We start from the raw sequence: 21,648 nt of genomic DNA on the forward strand, positions 1-21,648 counted from the left end.
TTTCTGCAAACCTCCAGAAGACCCTAACTCGCTCCAAGTTCACTTGCTGGGTCCTCTCTGCATCACCTACTTCTCAGGAAATAATGTATGGATCCTGATGAAAAGAATCAGGCATATTAAGATGGCTGTTATCTTTGACTGAGTACAATATGACGCAGATCCAAATAAAAATCTGCATCTAGGAGATTTAAATATCCTTTATTTGATATTGGATTAGGTTTGATTGGGCCTTAGTGGAGGTATGTGCTCTGCTAAGTGCCCTTCTAGTTTTAACTGTAATTAAACGGATGAAAATTGCATGTAAAAAGAGGTCAATTTAATAGAAATAAAGCAAATAATACATAATTCATCTAAATGTTTAAACACTGTCATTCGTAGTAATACAACTGCAAATTGGAAAATGAGAAAAATACCATTAGTATCACATCAGTGGTGAACATGTGCAGATTTTAACAGCCTTTGCATTCCTATAACTACCACAACATGTTTCATATACAGACTCAAGATCAAAAAAGCCTTCATCATAAACCGTGTTGCAGTCATTAATCTTTCAGTAGCGACCTTACATTTTTTTGTTCACCTTCTCCATCCAGTCGTGCCTTCCTGCTGCTGTCTCATGCAGAAATGACAGAACTTCTCATGTGATCAAAGTAACCTTGACTTTAACAGCTTTCTCCCAAATACAGTTGCACCTTCCTCCAGGCTTTCACAGAGCTCTCTGATGTGCATGTCCTGAGTGATTTGGTACTCTGATGACGATAAAAACCAGCAACGCTGAAATTTTATTTTGAAAGGAGATCTAAAACACACATATAAATAAATATGATAACTAACAGCCCTGAAGTGAGATTATGCAACTTTTTAAATAAGAAAGAAAACAATCTTTCTTCCCTGTTTGGGTTGCTCAATAGCAGACCACTTCCTTTGTGCCATATTCACCCATCATTTTTTGGGCTGGAAAAATCCAGCCCATTGGCAGAGCCAATGGCATATTGAGAGAAAGGTTTATAGTGAACCAATCAGTACGTGAATGGTGTCATTTTTCTACAGTCATTATACTGTGCAATCAGTATTAACTTCTAAATGATTAGAAGTTACAGCAAAAAAGTTGTCAATTGCAAGTTTAAAGTAAAATTACCACTCAATTCATAGCATTTAAACATTTAACCCCAAAAACCCTGTATTTAACTGACTGAATAAAAATAGTGGTCAGAGCCTCTATGATGTCACCCACAGGTTTCTAAAGAGCCAGAATGAAGCTCGAGGTGGGTGGTACTGGCCGTCGTCATCTTGGCAGCACCTGACTCCACATAATTCCTAGCTAATCAAAAATGGGCAAAGAGGTGGAGCTTAAGCAAGCAAGTTAGTAAAACAAGCCAATTGAGCTGGAAGCTGCCAAGCTAGCTAACACTAATAAGCTATCTGTGTTCACATATAAAGATGAATGAATTTCACATCACGTAACTGGTGTGAGTTTGACTGCAGGTTTATTTGCCACCAACAGCCAGAATACGTTTTACATTAGCAGCAAGATAGCCAACAACAACTGACACAGATGGTGTGCCTCGATCTGAGCTAGTTAACACTCACCAAATACTTGTTTCTGTTATCCTGCAGTGTCTTTTCTTTTCCCATCTCCTCTCTGTACGTTCATGTAGTAAAGTAATGTTAATGTTTAATTTCTCCCCCATTCAGCAGTCAAATAAGAGTTATCCTACATTACAGTGGATTTCAGCACCTCTGTGGCTCGTTATGGCAGCGAGAGTGAAGATAAATCCAGTTTTTAATCCCAAAAGTTAAAAAAACAAACTCTGTACTCCCTGACTCCTGGTGTTTTCCTTCAGAAGCTCCGGCCTGCCGGCTCCAGCAGTTGTCTGCTGGTTAATGCTAAGGGAGTTGCTCATTAATCTCCAAATTCTCCAAAAGGAATCAAAACCACAAACACGGACCGGAGATCAAATTCAGTGACTGTAATAAGCTGAGGTAAAGCTGAGCAGACAGCTTGTCGGTACCTGTAACTCAAAGCAGCCACGGCCCTAATTATGCAAAACTTTAAGCCATAATGTCATTTAAATTAGTGAGTTATATAAAAAGACTTTCAGCTGTTAAGTTGGGCATTTTAATTTTGGCTCTAATGGGGATGGACTTGCTTTTGGAGTGGCCATTTGAGGAACTGCAGTTTTTGGTATTTCCGCATTGGCTTAATTTCTCACCCCTGGAGGTTGCAGCTTGATTCACACTGGCACAATCCTGGCACATTCCAAATAAGGCTTACCCCAACTTCAGCTTGGGGATTGCTCGCCCTGTTCCGTAGCAGGGTTAGCCCCGAGATTGTGAACTGAAGCTGACAGCGTGGAAACAAGGCTATAGACGTTTATCTGGCTCCAATGATGTGGCTCTTCTCACCTGAAAAAACAGATTACAATTAAAAGATCCGGTTGTTTCAGCTGTTCACAAATGTCTGACCAAAAATAGAGCTCGAAAAATCGAATAATTTAGGACGTTGACAAAATACAAGCAAAAAGCAATCTGCATCAGTCATACATGCAATCAATATTAAGATACATTTTAGAAAGGATATCGTTAAGGTGCCTTAGCCTGCATCAAGACTTGCTAACCCAAATGATGATATTTTATAATGCATTTTTGTATGAAAATGTTCTTTAAGTCATCAAATCAACAATTTGGATCGAAGTTCTGGGTGGCAGCCTTTTGCTAAAGGGATCAGCTCCACTCTGCTTGCAGCCTTTAATGATTGATTTATTGTTGCAGTAGATTATGTGGTTAGAGTGTTTCTTCAACTGCTGCTGTCTTTCCCCCCAGGCCCAACAGGAGACCCAGAAGGCAGCTCTGAGATATGAGAGGGCTGTGTCCATGCACACTGCTGCCAGAGAGATGGTGTATGTGGCAGAGCAGGGCCTCTTGGCAGACAGAAACACCATGGACCCAACCTGGCAGGAAATGCTCAACCATGCTACTGCCAAGGTACACAGCCAGGCTTCTCCCTCCCACCTGAATTTTGTGTATTCTGCAGGCAAAGTCAGGGACATTTCTGTATCTTTCAACTACTTGACCCATTAATTGCAATAGGCTCCTTTTTTCAAAATAAAAACACTTTGAGTAACTGTATCTGAACAGAAAGCTTAGGATGAGGTTTATCTTTCAAAATAAAAGCCCCCAGCAGTAATTATATGGTATCAGGACAGTATGGATGGACCTAGTTTTTCAGAATAAAAGCCCCTGACAGGAACTATCAGTACAAGGAACTCAGGATGAGGCTGTTTATTTCAAAACCCAGATAGAGTGCCTGTAACTTAACAGGAAGCTCAGGATGAGATTTGCTTTTCAAAATAATAGTACAGTAACAGTATCTTTAAAGGGAACTTAAGGTACAGTTCCGGTCAATAGTTTCCATCTCCCTGTAAAGAACACATGTATATCATGTCAGTCTTCAGTTCCACTGATTTCTACAGCTCTCATGTTTCTGTGATGAATGAGTGGAACACAAACTACTTTGTCACAAAAACAATCATGAAGTTTGGTTCAGTAATGAATTTATTATAGGTCTTCTGAAAATGTGACCAAATCTGCTGGATCAAAAATATACATACAGTAACTACAACAATCAATGTTGGTGATTATAGAAAGTTGTGTGAATCAAAATTTCTTTGTAGCATGGCCTATTAACTTCTTCTGAGTGATTCTGATTGATAACAACTGGTGACCTTTCTGGGCCCATTTTAATAGGGCTTGTTTGATACAGCTATTAGACTCAGCCACAAACACTACAATGGGAAAGTCTAAGGAGCTCAGCATTGATCTGAAAGAGTGCATTTTTAATTGAACAGTTCCACGGCCCGGGGAATGTTCATGAGATACCAACCTTTCGTGAACTTGTGAATTTCGCCAGCCATCTTCTCTGCAACAAATATCAAGCTTCCATGCTTTCACTTCCAGGGACGATCTCGTTTTCAGGGAGACAGACACGGTGTGCACGGAGGGGATGGGCTGTGTGTGTGTGTGTGTGTGTGTGTGTGTGTGTGTGCGTGTGCGAGACGCGTGAGTGACAGAGAGCAGGGAGAGGAAATGCAGCTGAACAAATACGCTGCGTTGTAGCACCCTATAATGTAATAATTTTCTGAAAATGTAATAATGCCTGAAAATGTAATAAAATGTGCACTTAACTTGATTGAAAATGTAATAAATCCCAATAATGAAATAACTTCACCAATGATGTAATAAAATAATCTGACTGATATTGTAATAACATTTTTACCGATAATGTAATACCTTATTATATTATTGGGAATTTATTACATTTTCAGGAGGTTTTTTTTTCTTCAAAACTGATAATGTAATACTTGACAGATAATGTAATATATATGTTCATTTTCAGTCCAGAGTTCTACATTTTGTGTTTTGAGAATCTAAGAATGTTATATACACTGGATTTGAAACAACAGAATGACTATTGCTTCCCTAGATGTACCTCTTCACTTCACAGATTTCCAACCAATCACTACATCATGAAAACAACTACAAACCAACAAAACAACTTTCAGTAACACTACATTTGAAGAGGGTATACATAAGCATTTATACTGTAACACCTGCATGACACCTGTCATAAACATAGGCCTACATATCCACTTGTAAATGGTTATCAAATCACTTTAAATGTCAAATGGACATCTCATTCTATGTCAAGTGGCATAGTGATCAGCTGACATACTGTCATACTGATAGTATATTATGAGATTAACCTGTATAAATAAAGATTAAAAATGTCAGCATCAAAATGACAAAACTTTATGACAACTGGCATCCTTTTTGGGGTTTATACAGGGTTTCTGAAGTTGTATGATGTTTCTATGATAGTACAATTCAAATTTGGTGAAAGTAATTGTCTAAAGGTATTACGTCCATTTAAATCCTGTTTTATTGAAGTGACGTCATTTCTGCAATGCCACTAGAGGGCCCTCTAGTCGTATTCTAGATCGTGTTCTACCTTGCAGGCCCTGCAAGGTAGAACACGATCAGCGTCTCTCTGGTGACTGGCCAATAAAGACATATCTCCTTTTATGTGAACGCTTGGTAAAGTGAGTATGCAACGCCTCAGCATCAATACCTTCAGATTTCTGTAGGATACCAGAAAAAGTTTGATCATGGTAGAATAGTGTACTGTAGGCTTTAGACTAGTTTTTATTGTCCATGTGGCTACATGCTAGTTCTTACTGATGCTAACTTCTTGACACTTTAGCCAAGGCTTGGCTACTTCTCTAAAGAGCTTAAGACAGGGGTTCCCCAGCATTTTTTCACTGTGGACCATTCACAGGTGGACAATTTTTTTTTCAAGTGAAAAAGTTGTTTTAGAAAAGACTAACATAAGTTTACCTGTTAACATTACACATACAATATAAAAACGATTGCAGACGGTCACATGGTTTCCTGTTAACATTTTTAATTCAATAAATACATCTTTGTTACAACTAACTAGGGCATTAACAGAAAAGCCGATTTGTCGACGCGTCGACTTCAGTGGCGCAAGTCGACGACCCCTGAGAGTGGTCGACAAGTCGTGTTTTTTTTATTTTTTGGGCAGTGAACAGTGACTACAAATTTGTCTACAAAATAAGAGCTTTACATTGCATCCCATTGGATTTTAGAACTGGGTTCTTAGCTGGGGGCTTTTAATTTGAAAGTAGCGACCGTTCGTAGCTTGCCGCTACACAACAAGCTGACAGCAGCTACTAGCTGTTTGGTTGTGTCCGCTAGCTTTCAGCTACAGAGACCGAGGAGACGCTAGCATCTCCTGGATCTCAGCGGCTTTCCAGTTGCTCATCTTGACGTCCGCGGATGAAGTGATGGACTGATTGCTGTGATCAGCTGTTTCCTGGATTTAAAACTCTCCAGCTGTGGGCCAGACACACATCCCATGTATAGAGATGTTCCTCCGCTGTGTCAATGTGATGACGTCATCAAACGACGTGTCGACTCGACTTTGACTTTATTGACGGATAAGTCGACTTGAAAAAATCTGAAGTCACTAATGCCCTACAACTAACCATAATATACTCTCTGTAATCTCGTTTTTGCTGCCGTCACCTCGGAAAACTCCTCGCTTCACAAAGATAATATGTTTGTAATGGAAGCAGGTTTTCAGTGCTTTTGTGGCCATCTCAGGATAATCTGCTTTAACCCAGAACACAGGCAGAGTTTAAGTTTTCTGCGAAGTGATGAAGCGGTGCAGAGCCTGTCGCCACATTTAATATACACAGCGGGCTTGGAGCATGTGAATCACCTGTTGCAATGAACCCGTTATTTAAACAGGACTGGTTTTTCTTTTAAAGTGACTATGAGGAGTTTCTGAAAGCGAAGTGTTTTCACACTACATTTCCCATGAGCCTCTGTGCACACGGTGAAATTCTTGGACCGACGCAAGATGGACTAAAGTGAAAAACATTTGCCAAGAATGTTTTCATTAATCAAGAATGAAAGTCGGAGGTTCGAAGACGAACAGATACTGTCGTAGTTCCGACCATAAACGGCGATCCGGCGGCGTTATTCCCATGACCGACCGGGCAGTGTCTGGGAAACCAGAACTAGGAAATGCTAGGCGAGCTGACCACTAAATAATAATATCAAAATAACTATAAAGACAAAACAATATATTTATTGAAAATGGGCTCATTAACAAGTGGGTAACGTAGATTCATCCACATTAATATGAGACTCTTTTATTACCAAAAGCAAACTCTCTTTAAAACAGCTTTCTTTTTGTTGGCAGTCGTTGGGTCTTCTGTCATCTCATTATTGAGTCTTTCCCGGTGACGCTTGTTTTTTACTTTTTTATGCCTATAGACTTGCCTGCCAATTGCGCGGTGCTGAGAAGAGGCACAGGCGGAAGTGGTGGAATTTTCCAAATAAAACTACCGGAAGTGTAAATTAGACACAACAAACAATTTTATATATTTTCATTCTTTTATTTGTATTTAATCTTTATTTATACAAGTAAATCTCATTACCAATATGACAGTATGTCAACTGGCCACTATGTCACTGGACATAGAGATGTCAATGTGACATTGAAATTGATTTAATACCCATTTATGAGTGGATTTGTAGGCCTATGTTTATGTCGGGTGTCATGTAATGTTTATGCAGGTGTTATGAATGCTTATGTATACTCTTCAAATGAAGTGTTACTGAAAGTTGCTTTGGTTTTTGGTTTGTGGTTGTTTTCATGAGGTAGTGATTGGTTGGAAATATGTAAAGTGAAGAGGTACCTTTAGGGAAGAGTTACCTGGGGTCTCCAGTGCTACTCAGAAGCTTATATCTGAGCTGGAGTTCTGGGCTCCCAAGGAGGTAAGTCCATCACCCACTCAGTAAGACCAGGATATTGTTGCATGTCCCTGAGTATTTGCAAATATGCATATGGCTTTATGGTACTCAAGGTCTGCAATTTAACCCAATAGTTATTCTGTTGTTTCAAATCCAGTGTATATAACATTCTTAGATTCTAAAAACACAAAATGTAGAACTCTGGACTGAAAATGAACATATATATTACATTATCTTTCAAGTATTACATTATCAGTTTTGAAAAAAAAAAAAAAAACTCCTGAAAATGTAATAAATTCCAAATAATGTAATAAGGTATGATCGGTAAAAATGTTATTACAATATCAGTCAGATTATTTTATTACATTATTGGTGAAGTTATTACATTATTGGGTTTTATTACATTTTCAATCGAGTTAAGTGCAAATTTAATTACATTTTCAGGCGTTATTACATTTCCAGAAAATTATTACATTATAGGGTGCTACATGTGTTTTTAAATAGCATTAAAAAAAACCCAAAAAAACCAAAATGCAATGTGTGGCAGTCGGTATTGATTCTGTGGCGCACCGCCCCAAATCAGTCAATGTGTGGGAAACACTGCAAACTATCACCTGCTGCTGAGAGAAAATTGGTCAGGATGGTCAAGCGTCAACCAAAAACCACCAAAAAGCAAGTCTGCAATGAATTAGAAGCTGCTGGAAGACAGGTGTCAGTGTCCACAGTCAGGTGTGTTTTACATCAACCTGAGCTGAGAGGCTGCCGTGTTAGAAAGAAGCCCTTGATTCAGACGAGGCACCTTAAAGCTCGACTGAAGTTTGCTGCTGATCACATGGACAAAGAAAAAACCTTCTGGAGGAAAACTCTGTGGTCACATGAAACAAAAACTCAGTTATTTGGCCACAATGAGCAGCAATATGTTTGGAGGAGAGAAGGTGAGGCCTTTAACCCCAAGAACACCATACCTACTGTCAAGCATGGTGCTGGTTGTATTATTCTGTGGGGCTGTTTTGTTGCCAGTGGATCTGCTGCTCTAAAGAAAGTAAATGGAATAATGAAGAAGGAGTATTATCTCCAAATTCTTCAGTAAAACCTAAAATCATCAGCAGAAGATTGGCTCGTGGGTGCAGTTGGGTGTTCCAACAGGACAATGATCCCAAACGCACATCAGAAGTGGTAAAGGAATGATCAATCAGGCTAGAATGGAGGTTTTGGAAAGTCCTGACTTGAAGAAGACTTTTGTGTTGAAGAAACAAGTATGTGCAAGGAAGACAACACATTTAGTTGAACTCCACCAATTGTGTCAAGAGAAGAGGTTAAATATTCAGCCAGAGGACAACCAGAAGCTTGTGGATGGCTATCAAAAGCAGCTAACTGAGGTGAAAATGGCCAAGAGACATTTAACCAAATATTAGAATTATTATAATAAATGACTGAACCAAACTTCATGAAGTTTTTGTGACAAAGTAGTTTGTGTTCCACTCATTCATCACAGAAACATGAGAGCTGTAGAAATCATTTGGACTGAAGATGCCATGATATACATGTTCTTTATGAGTGGGTGGAAACTTTTTAACGTGACTGTACGTGTCTACAGGAGCCATTGTTTATCATGCATCCCATTCATTGTCTTTGTAGGGATCCTTAGCAATGCATGCTGGTCGTGGCAGGTTGTGTTTTGAGAGACATGTATCTCATTTCCTGCTCTTCATTTGATTCAAGTTGAATTCTGGCTACTCTATGCAAATCAGGGGTGTCCAGTGCACCGTGACGCCTCTGGAAACTATGGAACAAATGTTTATCTCTTCCTTCTAGTTTGAAATATCCATGTAGATACATTTGGCTTCGTGTCGAGGCTTTGAAATGAAACACCATTCAAAGGTTTGGATGTTTTTTCTGTTTTTCTTTTATTGATGATAGCCATCAATTACATAGATAAAAAACAGTATAATTCAGACACCAAATGTATTATTTACATTAGAAATAATTTTTGCCCCAAAAGCAAAACGAACTTCCTAAAATGCCCATTTAGTTGATTCACAGTGCTCCATGCCAGGAGATAATAGTGTTCTAACATCTGTTTTCCCCAAATATTGTTTGATTATGAATTTAGATCATTATTTTACCATCATTTTGTGCTCCAGACACTGAAACAGGAACTTGTTCCAATTGAAATCTGCACAGATACTGATAGTAAGCTTCCAATTTCTTTTACCAAGGATTTCTTATATTCTTATTTGACTGTTGCTCAAGGTTATCTTTGTCTTTCACTGCCCTTTCTATTGTCAGTCTGGTCAAACCACTATACAGCATTTTGTTCTCCATATGTGACACATCACTTTTATTTGCAAACCCTTCATACCAAATAACATTTTTTGTAAAGGGGACTTCCTACAAAACGCATGCGAAAAGCACCCAGGAAGGACTGTGTATGTCTCTGAGATTCCTGCCTATCTTTTTAGAAACAGTGTTCCCGATACAATATCTAATGATTGTTTAATATTCCACATTGTCAGCAGTTTTTTATACTTTTTCTAGAACTAGCATGAATCTTGGTGAAGCAACATATACATGGATACATTTATTCATTTATTACAAATATGCTCACTAGTAAGTGAATATATAAATGTTTAATTCATTTTGTACCAATTGGCTGGATAGGAATACAATTTGTTGTAATCCTTGAGACTGTCAGGGCTTACTGGGACACACAGAATCTTTTATGTTATTAGTAACACCTGTGCCTTTCCTACGATGACAAGTCAAAATTTATGCTATGAAACAGGCCTGTTGGATGTCTCCACTCAAATATCAGAACCATGGTGGCGTAGGCAGAAAAGTAATGTGTGATTTATGAGCTCATGCAGCGTAGCTTCTCTCAGTCAAATTCCCTGTGCTGGTTAGGTAAACGAAGCAGAAGAGGAGCGCCTCCGGAGTGAGCGGGAGCACCAGCGAGTCACACAGCTCTGCCAAGATGCTGAGGCACGAGTCCAGACCCTCCAGAATGCCCTGAAGAAAGTCATCCTCAAATCCAAACCTTATTTTGAACTCAAGGCTCAATTCAATCACATTCTGGAGGTGTGTACCAGCAGTATTTTTTTTGTAACAATATAACAAATACACACCATGTGGTCATATGGCAAGCCACAAGCTAATAATTTGACCTTGCTGACCAAGAGTGAGCAGGGACGCAGGCTCTGCGTGACATTCCACATGATTTTTGACTGATGTATTTTACCTGCAGCTACTGTCAGCCGTAATGTTACCACACAGTCTGAAAATGTGTGTTGTAATGTATGATTTACCTTGCATTTAGACATTTGTGGCCATAAGGCATTACAAACTGCTAGTGAAAGCATTCAATTTTCAGTGACCGTCATTTGAAGTTGAAAGATTTGAACTAAATTGACTCGTTTAGGCTTGTTACATTAACAGCCTAATTGATGCATTCAGCTGAAACAGCTGATATTTATGAACTGTTGTTTTCTCACACCAAACTGCACCTGATGATGTTTTTGAATGGAAAAATGCCTCTTTCTTACTGTGGAGTTATTTAATCCATATATGTGTGAATATCAATGGATATCCTGGTAGAGCTAATATTTTAATCGCTGCTATTGTGCTATATTATATTTAGACTGTAGAATAATGACGACTGATGATAAAGCTTTGACAAGCAGTTTTTTGTAAGTTGTTTTTTAACTGGATGGTTTAAACCAAAATATAATTACAAGTACAAATGACCAACTTAAAAAGCTACTCTATTAAGTGTCAAGTGTTGTGTTGCTGTTCACTGTTTTTCAGGAACATAAGGCTAAAGTGGTGCAGCTGGAGGAGCAGGTGGCGAAAGTAAAAACCTGTTACTCTGTGGCCCTGCGGAACCTGGAACAGATTAGCGAGCAGATCCATGCACAGAGGGGCCGAATCAGGGCCCGCAGCCGGTGTCCTGCAGTCTGTGGGGGACGAAGCTCCCCTGTTGGTGCTGAGGCTGAGGTCAGAGCTGCAACTGGGAATCATGTCAGTAGCTGTGTGGCTGTGGGCGGGATAGAGAGCGACTGGGCAGATGGCGAGAAAACCAGGCTGTGGGTGGAAAGGCACAGAGAGAGTGGCTGGGGCCAGAGGGAGCGACTGGACGTGGAGCATGCCGGCTTAGACTGCATGTCAGTCATCAGCCTACAGACCATCGCCTCCGACCTGGAAAAGTGTGACTCCGTCGAGCACCTGGGTGACTTGAGTGACGCTGGAAGTGTGGTGGGCATGGTGGGTGAGGGGTGGGACTGTGACAGGAAGTCCAATGAGAAGTCAGTCTGCAGGGTGATGACTGATGAGCCCCAGCAGGAGAGGGCCCACCAGGAGAAGGGAGCAGATAGTAAGGAGAAGCAGGAGAGGTTCATCAAGCAGCACCACAGAAGTGTAAGTCTATGATAGTGAGCGGCAGGAAGCTGATGAGTGATGACGAGTGAGGATCATGGCAAGCAGTTGATGAGGGATTCAGAGAGGAAATCTGAGGGAAGAGAAAGCACCTTGGCAGAAGTGGTAGATGGGCTGGCAGGAATATGATATGGAGAGGCTGACAGTGATTGACACAGCGCCACACTGACAGAGCAGTTAGGAACAGCAGGGAGGGTTGGCAGGTAAGACAGCCGTAGATTATTGACTCTACACTGCAGCAATAAACAGAGAGCGGTCCTGCAGAGAGCACTGACCACCTATCACTCTTGTACAGTACTTTGCAGTATGTGATCCAGTCTGTTGTACCACACCCTGAAACTTCAACGAAGGTGCATGAAACAAACAGGCTTCGGAAAACTAATCACTGTTAAGTACAAGCTGCAGGGAATGGGACTGAAAAGATTTTGTTTAAGAAAAATCAAATAAGAATGGCACTCAGTAGAGTGTATACCTGCACCAAGGCCCAGCAGTCGCCTTTAATTCCTAATCCAATATCAAACTGGATTGCAGAGTCACTCTGAATTTGAAACCAGCCATAACTGCTTAATCAGAAGTTAAACTCACCAGATCTAGGATTTGCATCATATTGTACTTATAGACAACAGCCACCTACTGTACATAGGGATGATTTTTTTCCATCAACATCCATTCATTTTTCCCAAAGAATGGAAATGTTAAAAAAACACCATATCTAGCAATGTTAAAGAAAGTGAGACAAAGTTCCTGGATCCATGCCTTTGTCTGAATCCGACTTCATAGTTTAACAGAAGTTTATTTGTCAAATGTCAGTTCAATACTGAGATACATCAGCCTCCGTACAAACTAATATTTACCTTCAGTAACTGACAGCAGCGTGACAAGGAAATTTGTCCCCTATGCCTTCAGATTGGTATTTCCTTTTTAAGTGACTTTAATTGATTCTCACATAAGCTACTGCCTTGTTCAGCAAATGGAACATGCTCATGTGTGATCACATGATCTAAATAGAGCTATACATGCCGAGCCAGTATATCAGGCGGCCCCTGTGAACAAAAGCTGACAAAGTCAACTTTGTTTTAGTGCTGTACCACCAAACTAAAGAGCTAATGGTCTCATTTGCGTATGTAGGTCATATAGAGGCATCCATATTAAAATGAGACTGTTTCATAACCAGTGAAAAGTTCCTTGTAGTACATTTAGGGCCGGATCTACTAAGATCCCAAATTGCTTGTACTAATCTGCGTGCGCAATCTAGAAATTTGCGTGTTGGGTTGAACCGTGGTTTGCGGGCCATTTACTAAGAGTGATTGTGTTAATGACAACAGGTGCAAACGTGTTGGAGACACGCCTATTTAAATGAGGGTTTAGCGTGTTTCATGGTTTTCAGCATGGCGAGTTTGAGAGAGCGAAAGCGCAAAGTGAAATTGGACCCTTTGGAATTAGAAATGTTGGTAGAGGAAGCGAATAAACATTTCAATGAGCTGCAGCAAAGGAATCTGACGGTCGCGCAAAGGAACACCGTGTGGAAGAAAATCTGCGAAAAAGTTAATGCTGTTGGAGAAAACAGGCAAACAGTGGATGAAGTGAGAAGGAGATACCAAGACATCAGAAGAAGAACAAAAGAAAAATCTGCGTATAATAATATAAATATAATAATAATAATAGTAAACTTGCAAGGAGTTTTGTTATTGCAGGTACTGCGTGACTCCTTCCCGTAGCTGGCTCCAAATCCGCTCTGAGTTCCTCCAACAGCTCCAAAATGGCAAGGCTGGATAGGCGATATGTTCTAATGATACTTTCCTCATTCATCCCAAAAATGTTCACACGAGGGTGAAAAATGCGTTCTCCGCGTCTCCTTCCATTTTTTCGGCGTCTCCTTCTTGCAACAATAACGGCAGCCATGTGTGCGCACTACGCATACAAACCGTTTGCACCTCCCTTTGAGACGTGTTAAATATAGACGCAGTTTCTATTGGCAAAATAGCTTTCAGGTTTGATAAATCACTTTGCGAGTGCTAAATTAATATATTTACATTTTCTCCACCCACAACATGCACAATTGCGTGTAAACGCCCCATGTTGCATATTCATTGCTGCAAACGTAGTAACTGGATGCAGACGCGCTATTTTGCACCTTTGACAGACACAACCCTTTTTGCGCACTGTTAGTAAATCAGTTTGTACATTTTTTTGCGTGTGCAAGTAGTTTGCACACGTTTAAATACACGCAAACCTTTAGTAGATCCGGCCCTTAGGGTGTCCTTCTCAAAAATGTTTATGACTATCAGGCAACATATCATTTTTAAATGTTTAAAAACTTTTTCAAACATCAGTTTCCTCCAGTTTACTGCCATGGAACTAAAGGCCCAGGTCTATTGCACAGATAGCCATATACCAAGTTATGCCCTTATGCGGAGGGAAATTGCCAAATGTTTGATTTGTTGATGACTTACTTTATTTTTTTTAAAGTGCCTTCGAGTCCTGATTGGGCTCAGTTATCCAAGTATAGAATTATTTACAGGAGCTGAAGTGAAATCAGCATTAGTCAATGGATAATCTGCTTCAACTGGAGAGAGCTAATAGTCTGTGATCATTTGTTTATCTTTATGTTGTTAAATCATGAAGTATGTTATTTATGTTTAAGGTACAGCAGATTCAAACTGTATGACCTGGAAGCCAATGTTTGACACTGGTCATGTATGAGTATTCATTGTCTTCAGGTGAGGTACATGTAAATACGGGACATTTTAAGAGTTCAGTGCTTCCCCCAGAAGACTGATATCAGTTTGAATGTTTGAAATAGTTCCAGCATGTAATTCCTTCTAAAACCACAAGTTGTACTTACATTAATGTTTGTACAGAGTTGCCCAAAAGAGTTACTGTACATTTTTGTACATTTTTGGAATTTAACATTCGGACAGAGCCAGGCTAGCTGGTTCCTTCTGCTTCCAGGCTTTGTGCTAAGGTAGACTAATCTCGTCCTTACTCCAGCTCTGTATTTAACATAAGGACATGGGATTTATATCTCATTCTTAAATCGTAAAGGATACGTGTATTTGTAACACATTATAATTAATGAATTAATAAATGTTAAAAATGAACATCAATCAATTTTAAATGTATAATTAATTTAACTTGAGTTAATAGTTATTTATAAACCATTCATTAAGCAATTGTAAAGGTCTCCAAACATTGGTTGCAGCTTTATAATGGCCATCCAAATAATGTTAAAAAAGTTAAAAAAAAATGTTTAAAAAGCATTTTTTGAACTGCTTGTTAACAGTAAAATAGCTGTTAACTGAAGTTTAATGAAGTTTTTGTTCATCATATATTAGTGATGGTTTCTATAAAGTCTTACCAGTTTATTTCTTGAACTATTTAATATGTGCAAATGTAATGTCACTGCAGATTTTGAATTGTCCATGATACCGACGGACTGAATGTCCGGCTGATGAACTGGGAAAAGATATCTCAGTGTAATCCAGTGAAATTTAATTTTGAAATTAAGTTATTACAGGAACATCATATTTGTTTTAACCCAACATGAAGCAAATGGTGGGTTGTATTTACTGTGTGTTTATATGTGTTCTCTAATTTGGCTTCACACGTTCACATTAGTTACAACATGAAGAGGCAGTAAAAGCTGAAACAGAAGGACTTGAATTTATGATCCAAACAGTATTGTTAAAAAAAATGGGTTTGCTCAACTGCTGTGTGTTTGCATTTGATGTCTTTCTTACAGCATATGTAATGATTTAACTCTAAACCCTGTTTACAACATCGCTGTAGAAAACACTGTATTAATGGTTTGTTTAGAAAGAATGTACAGTGTCAGGAGTAACAGATGTATAATCCTGCTGAGCATCAGATACCTTATTCAACATGCTAATTTTATTTTAATGAACTTCATTATTAAAAAGTTACAGTTTAACTTGTTTTGCTGTGTTGTAAGGGGATATTTAGTTTTTATAGCAGGTCAACATAACTTTCTCAATTGAACTTAAGGATTGCAAGTTAATCCTTAAAGGAGCATTTTGTAAATCACAGCCATCTGCTCCAAACAAATAGGGAGCACTTTTTATTTTTTCTATATATTTCATTTTTCTATGCAAATTCATTGTTGTTCAAGTTGTTAAAATTCTAAAGACTGAAATAATTACTAATATGTATGTCTTGATTTACCCATATATTCACCATTCCTCAGTTGCTCAGTTGCATTCTTTTGTTACACAATAAGTCCTAAATAAAACTTTTGGAGGTATACATTGATACTAAGTTTCAAGCTCATTCTATTGGTGTAACAAACACAGGTCTGTGTACGCAGGCATACTAAACGACCACTGTAATAAACATTTGAGTAAAGCTGACACAAAAGCCTTTCCAGCAGGTTGGAATGTTTCATTTCAGTTACTGTCAACACAAAAAGCCCTTCATGTTTTGCCATTTATTACAAAGTTTAAAAAGTTTACAAAAATGTCAGTGCAATAGTGAACACTATTTTATTAGAGGAAGGAATTTGCCTTCGTGTCTGGTGCATAAAAAATGAAGGCTAATTACTGCAACAGTCAAGAACATAAATATAACATACAAAAATTACAATGAGAAATATAAGGAAATACTATATGTATCTATATGTATGTTTTAGACCAGGGCCGGCTCTAGCCCATTTGGTGCCTTAGGCGAGATTACTGTGGATGTTGCATCAGAAGGTCCCTCTTCAGCAGCTGTTAGGGGCGTCTGGAAATATTAAATGAGCGCATCTAGACAGATATAGAGTAGATTCACTACTGTACAAGCAAAAAAAAAACAACAACAACAACTACAGCAGACAGAATAGGACAAACAACTGTTGCAGCTTGCAGCAGTTATTTGCATAAGTGGTGTGTTCAACATAACATTTATAATTACCTTATAATAAAAGATTCACTACTATTTCACGATAAACAACACAGAGTACAACCTGCACTGGTGGCGCATCCGGACGGGTTGGCCTCTACTTTGATTGATGATTCATTTATCCTTCTTAGTAGCTATCAGTGTCATTGTCTAGCGCAGGGGTCAGCAACCTTTACTATCAAAAGTGCCATTTTAGCGGTCCCTTGCCAAAAAGATCTGTCTGGAGCCGCAAAACATATTTGTGCCTTATGATGAAGGTAACACAGCCTAGAAAGTCTAAATTAGCCTAAGAAGATTATTAATAGGCCTAAATGAGCATTCATTCATATTTTCACATCATGTGGCAACTCTGCAGTGGGCTAGTTATGCTTACAGTATAAGGTACTTGAACTTTGCATTTCCACTTCAATGATGCCATGTTTTGGTGCATTTATGAAATTACAGAACTAGCCTACAATAAATAGAAATAGAGTAGCAATACAGAGCTATATATGCAGACCTACTTAAGTCCTCCCTGTGTTTGTGAAAATGTACAAAATAAAAGGTAGCCTCATTTGATAATAAATAAAACACATAGCAGCAGCCTAGATTTGAAAACACAGGACAGTTTAAATTTTATTTTAGTCTATTTCAGTCCAATCCTTTTTTTATCCTCAGCCACATACGGCAATCAACCCTTGGGCTTGAGCATAAAACACAATCATATTAACTCATCATTCAATTAATCACAACTTGATAGAACAGATACAATTCTGTGTGTAGGCTGCGCATTTTTACTGTCGGAGAATGTAAGGCCTAAAAATGTGATGATGATAAAAAAAAAATATATTATTCATTTCCATGTAAAATGTCAAAGCCACAGGGAGCCACTGCAGAGGGGCAAAAGAGCCGCATGTGGCTCCAGAGCTACAGGTTGCAGACCCCTGGTCTAGCGTGTTAAGCCAGTTGCTTTATTTCAACCTAGCTAGCAAGCTAATACAAATGAAACGTCTTCACACAAATGGCATTTAAAAAAAGATGACATAATGTTACCTTTATATTGGGACTTCTTCTTCTCCTCCTCTATTCTTCTCTTTCGGTATCGTGCACCCGAGGGCTTTGACGGCCATTTCATCTCGCCAAATAAAAAAACATAACCTGTCTGTCACTTGACGTGACACCTATCTGATCCTCTGAAGTGCGCAGCCAATGACCACACGTCACGTGACTCAGCACCACAAGTGAGAAACATGGACAGGATTACTTGTAGTTCCTAAAGTCTCCAAAAGTAGAATGGGAGCCAGAGCCTTCAGTTATCAAGCTCCTCTTCTGTGGAACCATCTTCCTGTTTCGGTCCGGGAGGCGGACACCCTCTCTACCTTTAAGAGTAGACTTAAGACCTTCCTCTTCGATAGAGCTTATAGTTAGAGCTGGTCCAGGACAGGCCAGCTCTTAGTTATGCTGCTATAGGCCTAGTCCGGGGGACAAATGACACACTGAGCCTCTCTCTCCTCCCCTCTCCTCTCCTCTCCATCTGTATACATTATGCCTGTATACATGCCCCATCTCTGCATGTCACTGACTTACTTCTTCCCCGGAGTCCTTGTGCTTTCTAGTCCTACAGGCTCCCATGGATCCTGGCCGCGCCCGGGTCGTGGATCGTGGATGCGCCCACTGCTATGGCCCTGCCTGATCAAGGATGCGCCCAATGCTATGGCCCTGCCTGATCGTGGATGCGCCTACTGCTATGGCCCTGCCTGATCGTGGATGCGCCTACTGCCACGACCCTGCCTGACACCCACCACTACTGTCGCTAATATTAGTCATATCTCTGTTACATACGTTCCACTACTATTATTGTAATGCATTACTACATACCATCCTTACCATTAACCACTATTACTGTTATCACTAGTAATCACATTTCCATGTGCATTTCATTATTATTGCTGTAATACCTCTTTATGTACTTTCATTCCTGTCAACTATCGCTTATAATTGTATACATTGTGATCTCGTTGATCTGCTCTGTACATGCGACATCTATTGCACGTCTGTCCGTCCTGGGAGAGGGATCCCTCCTCTGTGGCTCTTCCTGAGGTTTCTTCCGCATTTTTTTTTTTTTTTCCTGTTAAAAGGGCTTTTTTTGGGGCAAGTTTTTCCTCACTCGAATCGAGGGTCGAAGGACAGAGGGTGTCGTCTCTGTACAGATTGTAAAGCCCTCTGAGGCAAACTGTGATTTGTGAATTTGGGCTATACAAATAAAATTTGATTTGATTTGATTTGATTTGATGCCATTGTTTATCTGTTTCTTTATTTTGTTAATATTTATTATTTTCAAGACAGAACACGAAGGGAGGGCACCAATGGGCATCGAAAATTATTATTATTATTATTATTTCCCTCGAGGGTGACTGGCGGCGCCCCTCCAGTAGATGGCGCTCTAGGCGACCGCCTATATCGCCTATGCCTAGAGCCGGCCCTGTTTTAGACTCATAAAGATGTACAGTTTTTTCCACACCTCTTCATCATGGGATGTGTTAAAGTTCACAGTATGGAGCGTATATGTCATGGGATGATGGTCAAAGATGTCAGCTGATGTAATGTATTATGACAGACGTCCACTGGGAGGTCTTGTTGATGAGATCAGCTGCAGATGAGTATAAAGGGCAGGGTGGTAATTCATCACTGGGGGTGGCTGGTGTTACACTTTCTGAAAAGTGGAGTGAAATTGAGGTACACAGCTTCCTCCCAGGGGACAGTGAGCTCCATCATAACTACGTGCTTAAGACCAAGACCAAGTCTGGCCTGATTGACGTCCTTGCAATGTGTTGAGGGAATTTCAGCTGCTTGCCTAGGTCAACGTTCAGATGCCATTCGCGAGCTGAGGCTAGCAGCCCGGTTTAGGCCCCGGGCTCTGGTTGCCGTCTCTCTCCAGCTCTGACAAAGGTGATCTTGTGTGAAGCTAGTGTTTGCTCAGCTGAGTGCCAGTGCAGATGGTGTCAGCTACTGCCTTCAGCACCTGGTCATGGCACCACCTGTACCTCCCCTCTCCCAGGGCTTTCGGGCAGCAGCTTAAGATGTGCTCCATGGAACCTCTTCTCTGGCACAGTGTGCATGCAAGGGTGTTGCTAGACCCAAGCAGTGCAGGTTGGATGAGCTTGGGAGAACGTCATACATTGCCTGGATCAGAAACTTGACTCTAGCTGGTTCTGACTTCCAAAGCTCCATCCATGTGATCTTGCGGGCAGTTATATGGTCCCTGGATCAGCTGGTGTCTCTCTCTCCCCTTGGCCTTGCTCTCTCTGTCTGTCTCTCTCTCACTCTCCTGAGAGGAGGCAACACGCCGTGAGGCCGGTGCTTTGTTTTTGTACTTTTCTTTTATTTGTTTTTCTTTATATTTTCCTTTCTTTGGTGGCAGGGTTTGAGTGGTCAGTGTTTCTTGTAGTTCAGTGGGTCTAATTTGTTTTTTTAGGAGTTTGATCCTCTTGTTTTTTCGGCATGGTGGTGGCGATGTCCACTCTGGCCGGAGAGTCGGAGGGTGGAGGTGAGTCAGGGGTGGGCTGGGGTTGAAATTCAGCCTGGGAGCTTGGTTTGGAGAGGCCTTTTATCCGATCGCATGACGGATGCAAGTGGAACCGTAATTTTAACACGAATACTTTATTTGCAGTATAAAAACAATCTAATGATATTAAACACAACACACACAGATTAGTCAGTCAGTAGAGTGTATTGAAGTACATATACTCTCACATACTATGCATACTCATACTCACACACTATGTTATATTTTTAACTTTGAACACAGACTCACTCCTGAAATATGTTTTCTTTTGCAATAAGGAAATTTGTGTGTTTTTCTGGTCAGCCAGTATGGATTTTATTTTTAATTGATAAAGCAGATTAATGATTTATGCACGTATGGTTTAACATTGCTGATAGGCTACCTTTAATGTTCTGTGTTGGCTTTACACGATCAGGATTCCTGGGGCCGATCACCGATAAGTGAGTTTAAATAAACCGATAATCGATGTCCATCACATAATGACAGAACTCAAAACATAAATGCCACAAAGACATAAAAAACACATTTAAACCAATGAGACGTGTTTATTTTGCTTTGTTTGTTTGTTTAAAGCAAAACAAACACGTCTCATTGGTTTAAATGTGTTTTTTATGTCTTTGTGGCGTTTATGTTTTGAGCCCTGTCACTATGTGACGGACAATAAAGTTTTTTTAATCTTGAATGATAAGCTAGCAACATCATCACTAGCAAACAAACATGTTGGTGTCGTCATTTACTTCTTCGGAGTAAATGAGACAGATAAAACACAAGCCATCTGCAATCTATGCAACGGGAGCATCTGCAAAAAGTTTCAACACGACAATGACGTCATTGATCGGATCGGTGAATTAAGACATTACGGCAGATCTATTGTCAATAAAGAAAAAAAAAAAAAAACATCTCACAAATTGCATAAAAGGCAAAATATCGGCCGATCCGATATAGCTTATCAGATCGGCGGAAAGCCTAGTTCTGTGTGCCCTGAACACATCCAAAAACACAAACTAGAGTTCTCAATGGGCCTGAAAATTACAACCCGACCTGACGCAGCCCGACATACCTGCATTAATTGTCTGCCCGAAGCTGCTGGGTCCTGTGTCTTCACTGGCCTGGCTGACACTAGCCGTGCTGACCTTCGCCCCTCCACCACGGAAAAGCTCTGTTAATTTGGCGCATTTGACTGCATCCTGTATTAACCTTTTTTTCTTTATTGCCCTTATTTTTTCTGCTCCACCCCTCTCTTTCTCCGGCTTCTTTTTTTTTTTTAGCATTTGCTAATTGTAATTTATCCCGCTCCTCTTTCTTTTTTTTCAACAGGAAAATAACGGTTTAATCACTGACTGAGCGGCTGAGCCAATCACATTTCAATAGAAACAAGGATCAACTCAAGTTGGGAGGGGCCGCTTGTATCCCCCCTTAATATGCAAAATATTAGA

General features: G+C 39.9%; 1 protein-coding gene and 1 long non-coding RNA gene across 2 annotated transcripts in view; one reads left to right on the plus strand and one right to left on the minus strand.

Moving 5' to 3' along the window:
• Positions 1 to 16,043, plus strand: part of sh3bp5lb (SH3-binding domain protein 5-like, b) — a 59,504-nt gene extending 43,461 nt beyond the window's left edge. The window contains exons 4-6 of the mRNA XM_084379688.1: positions 2,824 to 2,985; positions 10,246 to 10,419; positions 11,146 to 16,043. Coding sequence (XP_084235814.1) covers positions 2,824 to 2,985; positions 10,246 to 10,419; positions 11,146 to 11,766 — 957 coding nt within the window. The 3' untranslated portion in view covers positions 11,767 to 16,043. The remainder of the gene's footprint in view (positions 1 to 2,823; positions 2,986 to 10,245; positions 10,420 to 11,145) is intronic.
• LOC311272925 lies at positions 6 to 21,352 on the minus strand. Its single transcript, XR_014624621.1, has 4 exons — positions 21,273 to 21,352; positions 2,276 to 2,406; positions 567 to 749; positions 6 to 94 (listed from the first exon to the last, which is right to left on the minus strand). It is a non-coding gene; the product is annotated as an uncharacterized lncRNA (long non-coding RNA).
• Positions 21,353 to 21,648: the final 296 nt, after the last annotated feature.

This window comes from Pagrus pagrus, assembly GCF_965226575.1.
Source record: "Pagrus pagrus genome assembly, chromosome: 17".
In the NCBI taxonomy this organism is placed as follows: Eukaryota; Metazoa; Chordata; class Actinopteri; order Spariformes; family Sparidae; genus Pagrus; species Pagrus pagrus.